The sequence below is a fragment of the Colias croceus genome, chromosome 15 (genome assembly GCF_905220415.1).
Source record: "Colias croceus chromosome 15, ilColCroc2.1".
In the NCBI taxonomy this organism is placed as follows: domain Eukaryota; kingdom Metazoa; phylum Arthropoda; class Insecta; order Lepidoptera; family Pieridae; genus Colias; species Colias croceus.
In genome coordinates, this window is record NC_059551.1 from 754,443 (window position 1) to 774,789 (window position 20,347).

The 20,347-nt window shown below is 33.8% G+C and overlaps 4 protein-coding genes across 4 annotated transcripts in view; 2 read left to right on the forward strand and 2 right to left on the reverse strand.

The window, feature by feature from the left end:
• LOC123697919 overlaps nucleotides 1-11,321 on the forward strand; it is a 52,274-nt gene extending 40,953 nt beyond the window's left edge. The window contains exons 3-5 of the mRNA XM_045644494.1: nucleotides 7,061-7,162; nucleotides 7,700-7,894; nucleotides 8,041-11,321. Coding sequence (XP_045500450.1) covers nucleotides 7,061-7,162; nucleotides 7,700-7,894; nucleotides 8,041-10,689 — 2,946 coding nt within the window. The 3' untranslated portion in view covers nucleotides 10,690-11,321. The remainder of the gene's footprint in view (nucleotides 1-7,060; nucleotides 7,163-7,699; nucleotides 7,895-8,040) is intronic.
• Nucleotides 11,322-12,074: 753 nt separating this feature from the next.
• Nucleotides 12,075-16,269, reverse strand: LOC123698166 (mitochondrial tRNA methylthiotransferase CDK5RAP1). Its single transcript, XM_045644764.1, has 7 exons — nucleotides 15,638-16,269; nucleotides 15,193-15,343; nucleotides 14,472-14,686; nucleotides 13,794-13,924; nucleotides 13,378-13,534; nucleotides 12,775-12,902; nucleotides 12,075-12,501 (listed from the first exon to the last, which is right to left on the reverse strand). The coding sequence occupies exons 1-7, from the start codon at nucleotides 16,173-16,175 to the stop codon at nucleotides 12,100-12,102; spliced, it is 1,722 nt and encodes a 573-aa protein (XP_045500720.1). The 5' UTR covers nucleotides 16,176-16,269; the 3' UTR covers nucleotides 12,075-12,099.
• Nucleotides 16,270-16,572: 303 nt separating this feature from the next.
• On the forward strand, nucleotides 16,573-18,630 carry LOC123698151 (PEST proteolytic signal-containing nuclear protein-like). The gene is made up of 4 exons (XM_045644751.1): nucleotides 16,573-16,767; nucleotides 16,899-17,057; nucleotides 17,244-17,502; nucleotides 17,695-18,630. The coding sequence occupies exons 1-4, from the start codon at nucleotides 16,740-16,742 to the stop codon at nucleotides 17,858-17,860; spliced, it is 612 nt and encodes a 203-aa protein (XP_045500707.1). The 5' UTR covers nucleotides 16,573-16,739; the 3' UTR covers nucleotides 17,861-18,630.
• A 410-nt stretch (nucleotides 18,631-19,040) lies between these two features.
• Nucleotides 19,041-20,264, reverse strand: LOC123697911 (40S ribosomal protein S26). The gene is made up of 3 exons (XM_045644483.1): nucleotides 20,160-20,264; nucleotides 19,793-19,970; nucleotides 19,041-19,230 (listed from the first exon to the last, which is right to left on the reverse strand). The coding sequence occupies exons 1-3, from the start codon at nucleotides 20,160-20,162 to the stop codon at nucleotides 19,064-19,066; spliced, it is 348 nt and encodes a 115-aa protein (XP_045500439.1). The 5' UTR covers nucleotides 20,163-20,264; the 3' UTR covers nucleotides 19,041-19,063.
• Between the last annotated feature and the right edge of the window lie 83 nt (nucleotides 20,265-20,347).

The window sequence follows — 20,347 nt, forward strand, 5'->3', positions numbered from 1 at the left end:
AGGGACCACTCATTAACACTTGAAAAAGTCTACACAACAAAAAGTTTGAAAGTAAAGAGTTTGTGTACTTACCTCTTTTATTTCCAAATTAAACGACAAAAAAAGCTTTCCATGTCCAATTAGGTACTTAATTAATATGTATTGGCCCGTCGAGACATTTTACATTTAAAGTAATTAACCTTTAAGGCATTCGAGATAAAAATAAACATTGTGGTCGGAGGTATTTCACAGTTTCACGCTGCAGTGCTTTTCAATATTAGATTGTGTGCATTAACCGAAGTTGTATTCCGAGGCATGCTCCGTGGCAGTTGTTTTGTAAATACTATAATGACCTGTCGGTCTGTCTGTGGTCTGAAATAGCTTTCTTTCAATATGCCTACAATTTATGGGGGAGGAATGAAAGGCTGCGTTTGTTTTGTGAAATGCTTTTTGATATACTTATGCGGAATAGGTATAATATGGTTTTTAACTTATCTACTGTAAATCTTGTGTTTGCTTTCAATGAATTTTACGAAATCTTGATATCTAGGTACGATTTTGTAAAATTAATTGATAGATTTTAAGCATAAATTTCAGTTTTTACAGATAACGTGTAAATAATACATTAAAAACTGGAATTGCAATCACGAGAGTTAATAATCCTATTTATTTTAACCCTCTTTTGATGCCGCATAATAATATTGATTACCACGTCAATCTTAAGACCTATAGGAAAAGCAAATAGGATACATCAACTAAGAACCTATCTTAATTAAGTAAGTACTATTTTAATAAGATCTTGTTAGTTCTCTATTTCCCTATTACCATGTTTAAGAATACAGTGACTGGGAAACGGGTACAATTGCGATCGTACGTTAAAATAACGGGTCTGTGTCCCACAAGCTTGTTTCTGCCCTCGACGTCGTCTGTAGTTTAAATTAAATACTGGAGTACTTAATCTTTTCCTGCCGGGTTTACTATGAAGATTTCTTAAGAAGCAGTGTTAGGTAACTTATTTTTTTTTTCTTATATGACGAGAAAGCAATGCTTAGAAGCCCAGGTGAGGAAATAAATTTATGAGATGGAATTTTGACTTGTGTACTTAATTTTCTTGAAATAAAATTTGTTGTAGAATGTTCGATGATAAATTAAATTGATACAAATAAAATATAAATAGTAATTTAGTATCCCAATTATGTGCGTTATCTTAAACACGTGTTGGATTACTTTTTTCCTTAGTTCAATATTTAAAAGGCAAAGATATTCAAATAAAAATGTGGTTTGTAAGCACGTAGGTGTCGATTCTTGAAATTCTATTAACACCACATAATACCTTGTACACATTTAGATAATGTACTTATTTTAATATTTTTTACTCAGATAGAGTCATAAAATTTACGCTATTTTTCTAAAATTTTCAATCATATAAAAACTTTTTTATCCAACTAAAATCGTAGATAATTTTGGCTTAAAAAATAAACTTTTACCTACACGTTGAACATTAATATCGATAATTGATACGCTTACGAAACAGTGAACATAATCACCTAATTTAAATTCTGTTCATCGAATGTTTTTCCTGCAAGGCAGCCATCTTGTGTTAAGAACCGCTGCACATCATTTCCTGATCTCATTCAAATATGATTGATTATGTGTTATTCGTGATTAGTTAGACACTAATCCATAAGAAGTGTTACTAAATATATAACTTACGTAAATTGATAGAGCCTGTAGCTTCATTGGCATAGTAGGGAACTACTCAAGCAAAAAGTAGCCTAGGTATGTACCTACCATGTACCTACCTACTATTCCTATAAACTATCTAACTTTGTATGAAGATTCTTTCAAAACTGTTTTTTGAAAGAGAGAAAAACATACATACTTCTCTCTTTAATAACTATATAATATGTATGTATGTATATTGTGCTGTAAAAATTGGAACCAAGAAGTTAAAATCCATTTTAATGTATGTCGCTTATTCAGTGTACGTAAACATTTTTAAAGTGAAACTTTTATTACCTACATCGTCTCAAACTTTTTGGTCTGTGTAGCGCATGTCGCGTGACGCACGATACGTACGATAATTATCGTACAAATACGATAATTTTTAGTTAAATGTCTATAGTGTGAAAAAAAGTTTCACTTTTACCGTGGTTTCATAAAACCTCACAACAATTTTTTATTCTACGTTCTTAAGATGTAAACCTACGTTTAAAAAAACTACGGAGCTTATAAATACTTAACATTTTTTAAGTTGAATAAAAATAATCTACTTAAAAATTCCCAGAAAATAAATGCCACAGATAAAATACAATCTTTGTCTATGAATAGTCAGCTTACAGCGCGATCGATCAATTCAAAACTAGCCTAAATTAGTCATTCTGATTAATAGTGGTCGAGATAAAATGTGCTATGAATAAAACATTTGACAATTTGATAAAAAATGCTTTTATTTTTTGCTGTATTCATTCCATTTTTAACCTCTTCTAATATTGTTTATGATTAACGATGAATACGGTTTTTTATGGTAGATGTAAAATAAAGTAGATATAATAAAACCAAAGTTTAACCAAAATTTCATAAAGAAAACTATTTACTTGAGAACGAGAAGTTTATTATGTTTTAAATCTTACAAAATATTTAAGAAACTAACACATTATTAAAAGTTAAAATGTATTCCCACGCCTATAACTAGATATCAAAATGCAGTAATCGTGATGACAAACTAAAAAAAACATTACAACTAATAGCAAACACGCATTGCCCATTAAAACACAAATAACGGATTTATTTGTACCATTACTGTAAAAGGCTTTCTGCTTCCAATTATAACAGCCTCACTAATAACATTAAAAGCTTCCGTTTACAAAGAAAATGAAAGTGATTATACCGTTTCCTACAACCGTAAAATTTTTAAGGTTATGTAAGAGTTTAGACTTTAGTTGAATGAAAGAAAAAGTTTTAACGTTTGTAATTCGTGTTCTAATGAGAAACACTTATAATAAAAAAGTAAAAAAACATGTATGCATTTACGATCGTTTGAAGCATTTTAATGTAACGGACATGTTTTTTAACTGTTTATTTTGCTCTTGATACGCTATATTAGTTTGATAGCTTCTACATATTTTATTAGAATTGAGCAGAGCATTTGTTTTCATAAGAAAACTATGACATCGTTCTTTATTACCTACATTACATCTAAATCAACAAGTAAACTTTAGGTACTCTAAGATAAAAAACAAATCGTTTGTTACTCTCATTTGTACCTAATTGTGGATGTACAAGCAATTTCTGTACACTAATTCAATCAATTCAACATTTTTACATAATCTATAAAGACTAATTTAAATTTTAAAAACCGAAACTTGATTGAGCCCCTTTTTGCGTTCAAAAACAAATTTGAATTTATAACCGGCTTCTAATTAGCCGCTTGTTTAATGAAATCGCTTTCATAATAGTGTTGAAAGAAGTTAAAAATTTATGATAAAGGCATTTTGTTGTAAAACCTGTAATATATTCATAAACGGGCCTCATAATTGAATAACAGCATTTTATAGCAATCTTTAATTGAGTTGAATGAAATATTATCGTATGTGAGTACGGACAAGATCGTTCATAATTCTGCACGTATCTTGACAATTATTATGCAGAGTGTTATTAAGATTAGGTAACTTCTCAAGTGCGTTTCAGTTGACTAAAATTCACTGTATTTTAATAAAGATCTGAAGAGTTTAATTAACGCGCTTTTTAAAGACGCAATAAAATCTATACTAAATATTATTATAAAGCTGAAGAATTTGTTTGTTTGTTTGAACGCGCTAATCTCGGGAACTACTAGTCCGATTTGAAAAATTATTTCGGTTTTAGATAGCCCATTTATCGAGAAAGGTTATAGGCTATAATATATCATCACGCTACGACCAACAAGGGTGGAGCCACGGGGGTGAAACCGCGCGGAGCAGCTAGTGCAAGATATAAAGGAAATTTTTACGCATTCTGCATTCTAAGAGCTAATATTACAAATAGTAAAAACTTCCAATATGCGAGTTTTAACCACGTTTGGATCTCTCTCTTCGTAAATCTGCTAAAGTTCATACCTACATGAACCATATCTTTTTGCAATTGTATTTTCACGCTATAAGTAATCTGCTTCTGCAAGAGAGATCTCTTGCTATTAAAATGTTTTAATTTATGCACACGTGCAAAATTATACCATAATTCGAATTATTTCAGTTAGAAGGTATCTATTATAAAACTATTTACCAAGGAAAACAAATAGGAATACAGTTGTAAATTATAATGTCTGCATATGATTGTCATCAAGTCCCGCAAGCAACTCAATCGACTCTAATTTATAGAAAATTTCCTCTGTTTTCATGTAGGTAATGGGTTTGGGATTACGTGGAATACAAACTATTGGAATGCCTTGTGTATTTACTGGAGTGTAATATTAATGTTTTTTGTATAAGTATCTTCCATTATTTATTATATGAATTCGTAAGTTATAGCAAAGATACCTAATAATATAATCTTAAATTAGTCGTTGTAGCATACATTTGTATAGCAAAAAACTTTTTTTTATTTTAATGAAGTACGATTATCGAATTGACACAGGTATACCTAATGTGTAATTTACAAACATAGGTCGATTCAAGAACTTTACTATCGAATAGATTTTTGTATTTTTTCTTTAATCAAATTATAGAGATTGGCGATCAAAAGACTTGACAGTTAGGTAATTAGGTACACCACAATATTCTGTGCCACGATATTAAAGTTTTATTTCAAGATCGAAATCGTGAATTGAATTCACAAAGTCAGGTAACCTATTAAAAATTTAGCGACTGTTAAGTTTGATTTTACGAAGCGGTAAAACATTTTATTACTACTTACTTGTAAGTTTAGATAAAATACACGATTTTATAAAAAAAAATACCAGGACTAATCGATTTTTCTTGGTAAAAGTATATTCTTAGAAATATTTATTACATACCTATGTATCAGAAGCGTAGCATGCCTTGGCGGGGCCCCGTATAAAAATTTGTTTGGGGGCCCTTAGGAAAGGTAAAGATTTCTCACAAAAGCGCACGATGGGGGCCCTCTTGGCGCGGGGGCCCCGTATAATTGATACGGCAGATACGGCGGTAGCTACGCCCCTGCTATGTATACTTGTATAGTGAAACCAATGTTTTTAAGAAAAATGTAAGGTATAATAATTTAAGGTTATATAGATTATATACGTAATATAGAGTTGATATAACTATTAGTACAATTTTATTACATTAGTATTTTTATGCTTCGCTAGTCTGCTATTAATTATTATTATTGGAATCTGCCTGGAATTTTTCTTTCCCACGAGAAATTCCTGCATGTAAAATAAACTCACATACTATATAGAAAAATACAAAGGTCGATTAGTTTTCCAGTTTTATGGAAATACCTAATGAAGCTAAGAAATTTACATACTTACCCATCTATATATTTCATTAACACATATTTTATCATGAAATACTTATTCCCGGTTTTGTACAGTTTTCGCTAAAAAATAATATGAAAAATCTTAATAGATGATTCAGGAGCAGCTTTTGGAAAATTCTATCTGATCAAAATAGTTAGATAAAACCTTTTTAATTGCGTATGAGTATATGGGCATCTGTGATGGGCATATACACATACGTATTCGTCATTAGTAAGGTTCGTTTTTGTTAGGTCCCTCTCTTAATTGGTAACATAGATAAAACGTCCACCGTATTGTGCCGTTTAATCCATCGTAAATTAAATGAATCAGCCTCGTTCAGAAATGCACTGAATCGACCGATTTACAGCCCAATTACATGGTCGGTTCCCTTACATAAACCCAGACAAACTTTACGACTACCGCCGCGAGTAATCGTTGAAAAACAACATTCGCATTGTTTATGTGGGATAAAGGATAATTTAAATAAAACAAGGATCGAGAACAGATGTCGGGAAAATTCCGAAGACGCTTGTTTATTGCACACAAATCTGCTATGTCAACCATACCGTGTGTTTCATGACATTGAAGTTTTCATGAAATTCCAATTTCAAAACATTAATAGCACAACAAAATTTAACGATAGTTTAGTGAACTCATGTGCATGAGTTTTCCTGTATTTAAGCCATACTGAAAATAATTTACAAAAGAAAGAATCTAATAATGGAATAGATCATACTTATCAATAATCATTATGAGGAAGGACGTCGAAATTGTAGAACACTATGAACCTAATTAATTTTAGTATCTACCAACTTACCCTTTATTAATAGATGTTGTTTTGTATCCAAGTACATGTAGTAATAATCGATCTTACTAGCAAACGATCATCAAATACTGCAAATATATACAATTAAAACATGAAACACAAAACAGTTCCTTCTGAGCCTACGCTTCGGAAAAACGATTCGTTAAAACAGGTGCTCCATATTGAATCGCCTTCTTGTTTTTGTGACACGTCAAACGGCTGACATTTCGTAACGCCCACACAGTTATGTAATAATTATAGCCTTAGCAGCTTGATAACGTAACTGTATTAGGAAAGTTGAGGAATGTGTATCATTTATTATTATTAAATCTCTAATAAAAACATGCATCGTTTTTTTGTAAAATAGTACGTAGGTACGATGTACTGTTGTGGCTTGTTATGTGAAATTAGTTACCGTTATTTTTAAAAAATGTTGTAAACACATTAAATGTATTGAATACATCATAAGAGCAATTTCATTATGGATAGGACATGTATTTTTCCTTCCATAGTTACATAAGAAGTAACCATCATAAAACTATTTTCTCAGTTATTCATTTATCCCCTCTATAGAACACAGTTGTAATAATTATTAAGTACTTACTATAGCTTTCCGCCCGCTTTGTCTAAAACCTATTAAATTATATACCTTCCTCTTGAATCACTCTTATCTATTAGAAAAAACACATAAAAATCCGTTGCGTAGTTTTAAATATTTAAGCTTACATAGGGATATATGGACAGACAAAGCGACTTTGTTTTATACTATGTATCACTATGTAGTGATGTAAAATTCATTTTCAATTAATACATTTCAGAATGGATGCAGTGCGTTGCAGAGAGCCGCTGCGGATGGGCACGTGGAGGTCGTCAAGTTGCTGCTCGAGCAGGGAGCTGATCCAAACAAACAGGATAACCTGGTAAATTAACTAATATATACATAAATCATGAATTTCTTTTACCTAGTTTATTTGCTAAATTTTTGCTTAATTTTCCCTAATTTATAAACTAACTATAAAAAATCGTTTGTAATTCTCTATCGGTATAGCGTGTGTAATTCCATGCGAAACAAGCTGTAACGATTTTTATGAAATTTGTTATTCATAAGACGTGAGCAGAAGCTAATTTATGCTCTTTATTGTTGTTGTTTGTCTATTGTGCTGAATAAATATTTTAATTCAAAATCAATTAATTAATAATCCAGCTGAAGTTTTTGAAGTAAAACTTCTTTAGGCGCGTTGAAAGTAAAATACCGTCACGTCATGAAGTAAGGCGGCGATTTTGGTATCTTTAAATATTGCCAGAGAAGTTTCACTTCTGACACGTTTGCTCGGCACACACACTTGTCATTTCTGTTGTGATGAATATCTTATTGAAATGTCAATTAATTAGTTCAAAAAATCCAGTTGATTTTTTTTCGTTTATTGTATCGTTTAACTTGTCCATATATTTTTCAGCACGGCAACACAGCAGCCCATGAAGCAGCATGGAAAGGCTACTCGCGTTGCGTGGCGCTCCTGTCGCGGTGCTGCGACCTGCGCGTGCGCAACGCGGCCGGCTTCGCGCCGTTACACCTCGCGACACAGAACGGACATAATCAGTCTGCTAGAGAAATACTATTGGCTGGCGCACCGCCTGATTTACAGAACAATGTAAGTATCTATTGAAGCCGATTGACTTTAAACCCGCTATTTCTATTAGAGTTTAAGAGTAGACTGAAATATCATAATTTAATAACTTAGTATTGATATCTGCATTTTGGTATAGCGAAAAGTTAACAATTTTCTTGTTATTTCAGTATGGAGACACCTCACTCCACACGGCAGCGCGCTATGGCCACGCCGGTGTCACGCGGATCCTCATTTCTGCCCAGTGCAGAGTCTCCGAACAAAATAAGAACGGAGACACCGCTCTACACATAGCAGCCGCTATGGGAAGGAGGAAACTGACCAGGATATTACTCGAAGCTGGTTGCGATAAGTCACTAAGAAACCACCAGAGTGAAACCGCCAGAGATATCGCCACTAGAAAAGGGTTGGATGAAATTATCGCTATACTCAACACACCAGTAGCGAAACAACCAAAAAAGAAAGAAAAGCAAAGAGATAAAAGCAAAGAACGCGGGATCGACGAACCGGATGATGGCAAGAAGAGAGATAGAAGTAAAGAAAAGAAGAAGAAGAATGTTCACTTCGAAACTCCTCCTGTTCAGTGGTCACCTTACGGTTGCCATTATTATCCTGATCCAAAATATTTCCCTAAACCTAAGCTAAGTTCCCTACCCACCGAACCATTGAAGAAAGGCGAACAGTATTATTTGGACTTAGCTGGTAATATAAAGAAGGGTCCAATTGGAGCAGGATACACTTGTTATTGTGCACCGTTCTTTAAGCACATGGAAGACAAACTTAATGGAGATAAAAAAGACTTAAAGAAACACATAGATCGAGCGCATGAGAGGCTAGACCAAAAAGTCACAGATTTGGAAATGAAGACACAGGGACAGATATCTGAATTAACTCGTTTCGTAGCAGCAGAAAGAGCTATGTGCAAAGAAAGGCATAAACATTTAGAGCAATGGTTAACCCGAGGTATGATGTTCCGAGCATCAGAAAGAGTAAAGAAATTAGACTTTAGTCCAAAGGGATCGTTAGACATACCACCGATAAAAAGGACAAGAAGCTTAGAACTCTTAGATGCAAATGCAGAATGGGGTACAGTTAATCATTTAATTAAAAACTTCAACGACGGCTCAGACCGTTACGATTGCCATACCAAAGATATGGATTGTAAAGCCACGTCGAAAAGCACTGAAGGTTTAGATAGATCACCTCGCAGCCCAAGGCGAAAACATATTCTTAAGAATTCAAGAAGCAGTGATCATTTAGATGCTGGACCTAGCAGATGTTCCCGATCACCTCTAAGTGTAGCGCCTCATATGACTTGTATTACCGACTCGACACATAATGTAACAGCAGAAATACACGTTAAGTCAAATAAAGTATCAGTATCTCAATCACCTGCATCAAATGATGGAGCAAGTGTAAGTGATAGAGAGAGATATGTATCACCAGGTCTACAATCTCAACCATTATCACCAAACAGTATGAAGTCTCCCGTTACACAAACAGATGATGTTGAAACTGAACATAAAAGTCAGTATGAAAGTTCCCAAAACGTGCCTGCGTGGAAGAGTCAAGTGCTACAAAGAACTGCAGATGATATACGAAAGAGAGTTATGTTAGAAAAAGAAATGGCAGATGTATTAAATAGAAATTCACAATCATTAGATATATCACAGGACGGGTACGTTAGATTAACTAAGCCTGTGAATCAACAAGAAAGCAATATTGAAAGGGAGCCAAGAAAATCAGTACAAGAATTAGTAGCGCAAGTGGAACACCATCAGAGGTGTACATCGCCTGAACGTTTGCCATTATCTATAAAAGTACCTGAAAGAGAACAAGCAATGCCGAGTAAACGACAACCGATACAGCCAATATTGAAGATGCCACAACAGCCGCAGCGGCCCGCTCCCGTTCTGAAGGAAAAACCACCGAAAACCAAACGATTTAGCCTACATAACCTCATACCGTTCCCAACGAGAAAAGCATTTCAAAGTCCACCTAAGGAAAACGGTAATAACTCTGAAAGTAGTGATGAAGAAGATAATCCCATAAGGACTACTAATCAACCCGGCCCTATGCGCAATACAAATCTGCTTCAAACTTTGCCTCTTCCAAACTATGAAACGATGTCCACTAAATCGCAATCACCCGCCCCGCAAGTCCAGTCCTATCCGCACGACGTACGCATGATTCCCAAAGATGCTTACTTCCACGAAATACCCAATAGACAAGTTCACCATCAAATGCCATACAGAGATATGATCGACAACGGTCTGCCCATGCCACAGTATAATTGTCAAAATCAATACGATTATAACGAGCCAGGGCTACCTCAAGCGCAACCGCAAAGTCGAAGCCGAAACCCTATATACCACCATCAAACAGGAGTTTTTAACGCTATGATGCAGGACCACATCATCCGTGAAATAGAGCGAATACCTCATTGTTACAGCGAGCATTTGGACCAAAATACAGAGGTAGAAATAGCTAATCAAAACGAGCACTTTCGAGGTTACTACGATAACCGTCCACCAATGTATCCCAACTTCGGAAGAAACCCCCACGGATTGAGAAGGCCAGACCACAATTTACTACACAGCAGACTACAGTCTCTCGCCATAAACACGCATTTAACAGAAACACAAAGCCAAACAGACAGAGAGTCGCATAATGACTCCGGTTACAGTACAAAAGTTTATGGCAGTTCGCAGGGCCCGTCACCGAGTCTGTCTGGTCACGTAGAAGATAATCTCTCTGGACAAAGAGTGAATGTTATGAACGGTAAAGATGGACAGATTGGCGCCTCAAGCCTTGTGTAGAATACGCTTCTAAATAAGAATTCGAAATCTATTTGTATAATCCCAGTTATAGTTATGTATTCTACATTTTATACGCACTTTTTATATTATGCGGCCGAGCTTTCCTTATAAATAAAATGGTTAGTGTGAGAAAATTTTCTCCTAACGGGATTTTAAAATTATTTTAAAAACCTGTATGTCACATTTTGTTATTTATGTACATGTAAGCTATCATGAGTCACTATTTTTGTATAATTTTGATAACCAAAATTGAATTGTGGATTTGAGATGAGAAAACATTACATACCTACTTCTAAAAGCAATTTTTTTAATGGAGTAATACTTCTGTAATCCTGCAAGTAAAGTGAATAAAGAAGTCTTCGAATTTAGCCACCAGCATTTTCTTAACTTTAAGTGACACTATAAGAAAAATTTGGAATATTATTGAGAGATTTTAAATCATATTAACTGGCGTAAATACGCACTCACTTTAGACTTATATCACGGGCACCAACACAAATACATAAATAGGCATGTCTGGTCAAAGTAAATACTTTATACTTATTTATACTCGAGTTTGTATAAAAATAATTAAAAAAATGTGTGTGTACTAGTGTACACACGTAAGAAGTGAAACTTCTTTATGACTTTATTTTTCCATAAATAATTTACTTTATGCAACTTTACAGAACTACGTCGAATCACGCGGGGTAGGGATAAGAAAAAGATGGTGCGTAACGAAAAAATGTCACGCGTGACGAAAAAATGATACACTAAATTTTTTCCAACCCCGATAAAGAAGTTTCACTTCAAAAACCGCTTTCTGGCAAAGATATTCTTAATAAAGTTCACTGACCGAACTTTACACAAATTAGCACTGTTTACGATATATTATTTTTAATACAAAATATCATATCATATTTATAACTATAAAACCTATAATATACATCGATAAGTAAACCAAGTGACTTACTGTACAGTTAGTAATTACTTTGACCAAACATGTCAAAAATCACAATTACACAAGTACAAATCTTAATAATTGTTGCCATCACAATAAACTATCTTGTCTAGTTATTAAAGGCTGATTCTTGTAAAATAACGCAGTCTTATTTTGTTTGATAGTTTTAATGTGTGTTAATGTAAAGTAATATAGCATATATTTATTGTATTTAACAGTTAAGGTACGTTTTTACTGATTTGAACACAATAAATGCACTTTTGAAGTGACACAACTATAATTTTGTTTTATTTTTATTTATTCATCTATTTGAAGTTTGAACTAATTTCTTCTGTAAATAATGTAAATTCTGCCATATCATCAATGCTGAAATTCAAATTAATATTAGTAGAAAAGTAAACTTTTTCAATGACATTAATTCTTAGGTCTATAATGAAAATGGCTATTTCTAATTTGATCATTTTTATTTCTTATGCTAATAAATTATTTACAAGTTTATGCCTATCGGCCCACCCAAATTCTTTGTAAAACTCCCTAATACTAGTATGATACAAAGCTTCCCCATTCAACACTGACGACCTAGCCGAAGTTATCTTTACACTAACATAATCCCCTGGTTTCACTTCCCTATTTCCATCACTTGAGGGCAAAGAAGTTTGATCGAAAAGCACTTTTAGATAGAATTCATTTCTGCCAATAATTTTTCCAGATTTTGGTACCACTCCCTCAACTAAAACTAGGTGGATATTGCCAATCTCTAATTCATTTAATTGTTGACATGTCCGTCTGTACAATTCGATCATTCTATTATGTCTCTCTTTTTTAACCTCTTCAGGAACGTCGTCTTGGTAGCGACGGTATGCAGCAGTTTTCTGTAAAGTCATTAATACATATAAGAAACAGCATGGGCTCAAATACTGTTCCCTGAAGCATCCCTTATTAATGAATACAATAAAATTAGGCCAATCGAATGTTAAATCAAATTTCCTTTGATAAATTACAAATAAGCACACGATAGAAACTTCTAGATACAATAAAACAAATAGTTATAGTTGAACTAAGAACTCATTTAGTAAAAAAATATACTTTTCAAAATAAAGGTAAGTTTTTACTGTTGAATATTACCAAAAAAACTATAAACTTACCTCTCTCATACTGTAGGGGAAAAGGAAAGCCACATTGTAATTAACCTCTTTCATTAAAGTGAGGGTCTCTTCAAATTCCTCATCTGTTTCACCGCAGAAGCCACAAATCATATCTGTAGATAGACCCACTGGAAAAGATAATAAAGTACTTTAACTCTGAATACTGCACTAATAATAATTTGCGCTATGAAATATTGCAAAGGTTGAAAAAAAATTACATGTGAGAAATTGTTTTATTTTATTTATATTGTTGAAAGAGAAAAAAAAAAAGAGTCTGTGCCGAGCACACGTGTCAGAAGTGAAACTTCTTTAGCAAGATTCAAAGGCGGACGTTTGACCGCAGTCCCACCTGATGGAAAGCGGTAACGCAGTCTAAGATGGTAAGTCACGTCTACCTAGAAGGTGCCTATTAACTCGTCTCTTGAAGGAACCCAAGTTGTAATTTGCCAGCAGAGAATTCCACTCCTTGATTCCAATTGACTTGATTGACTTTGAAATTTTAATCTCAACGCGCGGAAAGAGGTTTCACTTCAATTATATCACTCACTCACTCAGACTCACTCCCACACCCACACTCACTCACACACACTCACACACACTCACCGCTCGGTATAACCCCGCGCGCCCGCTGCACCAGCCGCAGGTACGCGTCGCGCGTGTACCCGCGCCGCATGCGCTGTAGCACAGCGCTCGAGCCCGACTGTGCGGGCAGATGCAGTAATTTACATATGTTGGGACGCTCGGCTATCACTTGTAAAACCTGTTAAATTAAAAAATCCTGTGTACCAAGCGCACGTGTCAGAAGTAAAACTTCTTAGGTAAGATTTAATGATACCAAAATCGTCGCTTTACTCCATGACGTGACGGTATTGCCATGTCGTGACTATGAAATTTTACTCTCAACTCTAAAGAAGATTCACTTCAAAAATAGTAAAAAGAAAAGAAAACACAGGAATAAGAAAATGATTTCTTAAAATAGGATAATTATGATAATTCTAGTCATTCATTAAAAAACATACCTCATCCGGAAAGTCCTTAGGGTGAGCGGCTGTGAATCGAATCCTCATTTCGGGATCAATAGCTGATACTTTATCAAGCAAATCTGCAAATCTCATGCCACCCTTTTTGCTCTTGTATACCGTTTTAAAACCTGTCCAAATATTTTTTGTTAATTTCGTAAAACCATTTTATTCTAGGGATAATGTTAATTACAATGATTAACAAAAAAAAATTAAACTTTTTCTTGCTAATGTCCACACAATACGCTCGCACATCATGCGCATGCGCAACAAACGCTTTTGTCGATTAATTTATTGATGATTTCAAAACGCAAGCATTCGTCTTGCGTAGAACAATCAAAATCCGACGCGCAAACGCGACGTTGTCGTTCTGTGAACGCACCACGGCAACGTCGCGTCAGCCGTACGTCATGCGTTCATGTCGCGGCGCGTGCGCGGAATGCAATAAATAGGTCTTACTTGTTATTGTTATTACAAAACACATTTAAACTATTAAATTATTTTTTTTAGGTTTATCATTTTACACACTCCACTAAAGTCAGTTTTATAAGTGAGAGTAAAATTGGGCGACTTCTTAACGGCCGTTTCTAAATACAATATTGTTGGTGTATAAACTATCTTTCAGTTGACAAGTCATTGGTAATACGATTAATAAAATTATAGTTTATTTCAACTCACCGGGTGCTAAATTCGTCTCAAACTTCTCAGTCCTCTGCGATACGTCCCTATAACTATTCACATTCTGTCCCAACAGCGTCACTTCCTTCACCCCTTGGTCAGATAGTTGCCGTACTTCCTCCACTATGGAGTCCACTGGACGCGATCTCTCGCGGCCTCTCGTGAACGGCACTATGCAATAGGTGCACATGTTGTCACATCCACGCATGATTGAACTAAAATCAATATATGTTGTAATATGTTGTTATTTTTAATTAAGTTTGCTTTGTAGTTTGCTATCCATATTAATGTTTCTTTGTAACATAATAGAAAATCGTGTTTTAACGTAGTGTTCAGCGTATTTAAATTTATAAAATGTTGTGTGATTAGTTATTAGTTATTACGGTTATTCTATACTTACCAAATATTGTCAATAAATCTATACTAATATAATAAAGCTGAAGAGTTTGTTTGTTTGTTTGAACGCGCTAATCTCAGGAACTACTGGTACGATTTGAAAAATTATTTCGGTGTTAGATAGCCCATTTATCGAGGAAGGCTATAGGCTATATTATATCATCACAATGAGACCAACAGAAGCGAGCAATGCGTGTGAAACCGCGCGGAACAGCTTGTAAGAAATAATGTACACTAAGTTGATTGAATTCTTTACCTACGAATTGTTTTAAATATCAAAAAAAATATGTACATGTACATATATAAAAACAATAATAATTCTTACATAAAAGCAGAAACACTATCCTGGTTCAACCTAACAGGCACCACATCTGCGTAGGTTTCATCCAAAGACAACAACACATTTACAGCTGTTTGCCCATTGTCTGTGAGAGCTAACAGTCTCGGCAGATCTCTGTAGCTATCTGGTCCAGCAACTGTACAAATAATTTTTTTTTCAAATAGTTTTTTTTTGGGTATTAAATAATTACAAAACTATTACAGTTATGTGATTTAAACCATATAATTTTACACACTACATCATTATATTTTTGCATACATTTTTTTATTTTATTCAACAAGAAAAAGCTTGGATGAACCTTTCCTTAAATTATTACATTATATTTTCTTTCCAAATACAGGTTAAATTGTTAAAACAAAGAAAAAAAATATTATATCCTTGTTTTAATCTATTCCATATTATAGTAAATGATGTAATAATTAAAACTCACCAACATCTACTGCTTTTTCTTTCTCAATAAGTTTCTCCTTTAACCGTTCAGCCATACAACCCAAAATACCGATCTTAACTGGTTTGTTTCTGTTCTTAGATAAAGCCCTTCGGCGCTTATAGCCCCGCAAGTGATCTAATCGGTACCAAATCTTCGATTCCGCACCTTCTCTGATAGCGCACGTCATAACGAGAAATATATCTGCTTCTTCTTCTACGTTTGTCCTTACAAAACCATCTTTCTTTAATATTGACCACACAATTTCCGTATCATTCAAATTCATTTGGCAGCCGAATACATCGAAGAAAACTTTTCGTTTTGACGTATCCTGAATACTATCAGGTAAATATGGTATGTGAGGAGGATGTGTTATCACTTCTGTTACTCCAGTTGAAGCTGTTATAAAGTCCTTTAAACTTGGTCCATCCTTGAGTTTGTTTTTCACCGGCGCACTAATCTGATCAGATTTACATCGACATCGTAAAGCTGAATTGCTTAATAACTTGAATAACCGCTTGCCACGAGGTATCAATAACATTTTATAAGATTAACGCAAATAGGCTCTCTTTTGAAATAAGCAAAATGTTGTATAATAAAATAACACACAAAATCAAAATAACCTCACATGTTATCAGCTGTGTATGACAAATGACAATCCGCAGATGTCAAATATGATGTGACAAATGACATAAATCATTATGACGTGAGCTTGGAATCGTTCGTACCTATTCAATTTTAAAATAATGTAATATTATAATAATATTTCGAGTGTAAATAAAGAAAGCCATATTTATATTCCATTATAACCCGACTTATGAAAATATATATGGTATTACAATATGGTTCTTTGTTTAGAAAGTATTCGAATAAAATTCATTCATTTTAGAACGAATCATTTTTTTGACATTTCAATGACATTGCCTGTTGACGTTACCACTCAAAAGAAATATGGCGAACTAAAAAAAAGCCAAGCTGAAAACTTGATTTTACGAGCTCGTTTATTACTTATATTTCACAAGTACCCATTCATAATTCCCTTCCTTAATAGATGAAAATAGTTTATCAAATATTTTTTAATGATTGATCATTATAAGGCACAAACATGAGTGAGCGTTACCGAGATTATAAAGGTATTCGATAGTTAAGGGTAAACTTTACTTTGTCTCTAAACTTAGAGAAAATGATGGCTAGAGCAGCCAATTGTTCCATTTTGTACGGATATGCACTTTATTTATCTTTGCCAGTGTTTTTACATTGGCAGGGTCATCTCGATCGTCGCGTGATGATTCTAGGAGGTATGCTGAGAGCTATGGACGAAAGACGCGGTCCAGGTCGAGGTCTCCGACGCGAAGGCATTCACGGAGCCCATATAGGAAGTCGCCAGATATTAGAAGTCGAGACAGAGAAACATATTATGAAGGTTGGATTGCTTTATTTTTTTCCTTTCAAGTATTTACCTACGACGCGTAATTAGTTCACATGCGTGAACTTGGAAACAGTTAAAATTAAAACAAGATTATTATGTATGGAGATTAACTAATTCAACCTTCAAATGTTTTTCCATTGTTACAATATTATGTAATTTAATAATATCAAACTATTTTAGAAAAACAAAAGCACTCACCTGAATCATGGGATTCTGATGAAGAAGTCCCAGCGCCGCCGCCTCCACCACGCATTAGCAAAATATCTATTGGATTCACAAAGCCCAAGGCACCAATTAAGATGTCGCTAGGTGGGTCGTCAAAACCTGTACCAATGGTTGTGCCTAAGCCGACAGTAGCATCAGTTTTCAACACTGATGATGATGATGAGCCTGAAGAAATGCCAGCTGAAGCTCGAATGAGAATGAGAAATATTGGCAGGTATGTTACCAAGCTAGAGAAGCTTGCCTATAGCCTATAGCTCATGGTGTCTGATACAAACTTAGTCAATTTTTGTTTCATTTCGTACAGAACTACTTAATAGTCAAGTCTTCTAAAAGAATAGTATGTAGTGATAATCTAAAGCTGTACATTATTTTTATATGAGTGTCTTTAATTTGTATGTCTTTACAGGGAGACGCCAACATCCGCAGGACCAAATTCCTTCGGTAAAACAAAACAAGGCTTCTGTGATGCAAAAAAGGTGTTTGAGAAAAACCTCAAACAAGCCCTTGAAACGGCTGAAAAGCCAGACTTCACAAAGTTACCCAAAACTATATATAAACTACAAGGGCCATAAACAATTTGAATTTATTAGTGTAGGCTTGTTTATTATTTAGGCATGCTAAGTTTGCTGCATGAAGATTGTAGTAATCTATTTTTATATTTCAATAAATTTTTTGACAAGTAGAGATCTAATACAATAAGATCAAGCAATGTATTATAACCCTTTTACTTCCATGTAGTAGTAATTGAATATTATTTGTAATAAAATGCCATTCTATATTATAATTATGTCCATTTTACAAGCATGTTTTATTCAATAGAAATCAAAGTAGGTACCAATTTTATTACATGATGCAATCTGCCAGTTTATATTGTTTGTCTTCTAAAATTATTTTCTGTCCCTAGACAGATTTAATTATGTTTTATAACTAATCAGGAAATTTTTAATCTTCAATTAACATGCAGTTAAATTTTTTTACAAAAATATTCAAAAATAGATTTTTGCAATACCTGGTTCTGTTCAAGACAAGACAAATGGAATACCTATCAATAAATTTAAAAAAGATAAATAGCTCTCGAGAAATTGATATTTTTATAGTAACCACTCAGAAAATTGTTGCAATACCTAGATGTTTTTGCAAAATAGAGAAGACAGAGTGAAAATGTGTTAACTAATTCAAATTCAAATTTGATTTGTGATTCACAGGTTATAAGGGTTATGAACCTTATGTAAAAATGAAAATAATAAAATGAATATCAAAATGCTCTCATGTTTTACTAAATGGTACTCCATTGTTTTGTATAATTCTGTACATTGAAATTAAAAAATTTTAGCTGAATTAATTTTTATTTTATTGTAAGACCTACGACCCTTATTTTAGTAGATTGTATAATTTCTTAACATAATTTTCTTATCAATTCAGACATTGGGAATTAAAGTTTACTCTCTAAAAAATATTTTTTTAATTGCAGCAGTAAAATGTTTACTATTTAAATGGAGTAAAAGACTTCTATATCTCTAACTAGCTTACCGCCCGCTTTGTCTCAAACCTAATAAATTATACACAACCTTCCTATTGAATCACTCGTATGTATAAAAAAACCGCATCAAAATCCGTTCCATAGTTTACAGAAAAAGCGTCTGTTTTATACTACCTATGTAGTGATTTGAATTTGTCACCATCTTACAAATTTTTAATGAGCATCTCGTACTTACAAAGTTCTGTAGAATAGGGGTAAAAATAACAAGTCAATGGATTTTTACAAATTTATTAAATTACTTCCTCTGTACATTTTGCGGACGCTGCATGTCTCTGGGGAAGTTGCTCTTGGGTGGAGTACGGATACGCCTGTCCTTCTTGGACCTGTTGCGCACTACTTTACTGTGGATTGCGCACGACACGCAGTAGTGCAACTTTGCATATAACTTGGGCAGCTGGAATGCTGTAACAAAATGGTTTTATGTTAAATTGTTTGTATTTTTCAAAAGTTGTTATGGAGAAAATAACTTAAGAATATTCTTTTCACAAACTAATACCTAGTGATTCAAATTTTTATATAACAATTCATCAAACGATAAAAATGAGGTTGTAATGTAGTCACTCTCATAGGGTAAGGGAAAATGGGACTAATAACTTGGTTCACATTATCTGAACATTGTTTATTCTAAAAAGGTTCAAGATAAGATGTTGAAAATTGTGTATGCTTTTACAACCTCTAATGTAGATTATAATTCTTAAAATTAAAATTATAAATAACCGAATACAAAAAGAAATAAAAGGCAGGCATTCCAAAAAACTATCAATTACATTCAATAGGTAAATTCAATAAATAAATAATATTTTCACATACAATTTCCAAAATCAATTTCAGGCAATGGATCGCCATAACGTTACGATTCGTAGCTGCGATAGTCAAGATATTCAGAATTTTTGTCAAAAATTTACTTAATAAAATATTTAATGCTTATCAGACGTTCTAAAACTGAATAACATAAAGCACTTACAGGTGTAAACGGAGGCTTCGTTAATATCTCTCACAGCGGCAGCTTCAACGATATTCCTGATCACAAACTTTTTGATAGCCTTGTCCTTTGGCACGCAACGAGCGCAGTTGGTGCATCTTACGGCCTTAACGTGTCCACGGCCGTGCTTGGCTCGTCCTCCGTTACGGCGTTTGCGTGTCTGAAACCAAAAATTACACCTTCACACCACATGCCTGACATGACAACCACCACGCGTGCATTCCAACTACAATCATTTACGATAAATTACAATTAAATAATAGCTCTCTTTCAAAACTGTGGCAATTTAAATGCATTTTAACAATTATTAACTTTTATCAACCACTTTTAACTTAAAAATTTTACGCACCATTTTTATAACCTCTACAGTAAACGAAGAAGCACGGAAAAGAAAGACTCGAATCGCATAGACAACGAAAATTGTATGTAGAGGTGTATCCGAAAAGATGTTAATGTCAACCATAGATTAAATAATGTGTTGAAAAATATTTGATAAATTATAATTTATTTTAGAGAGAATAATTTAATAAAATAATT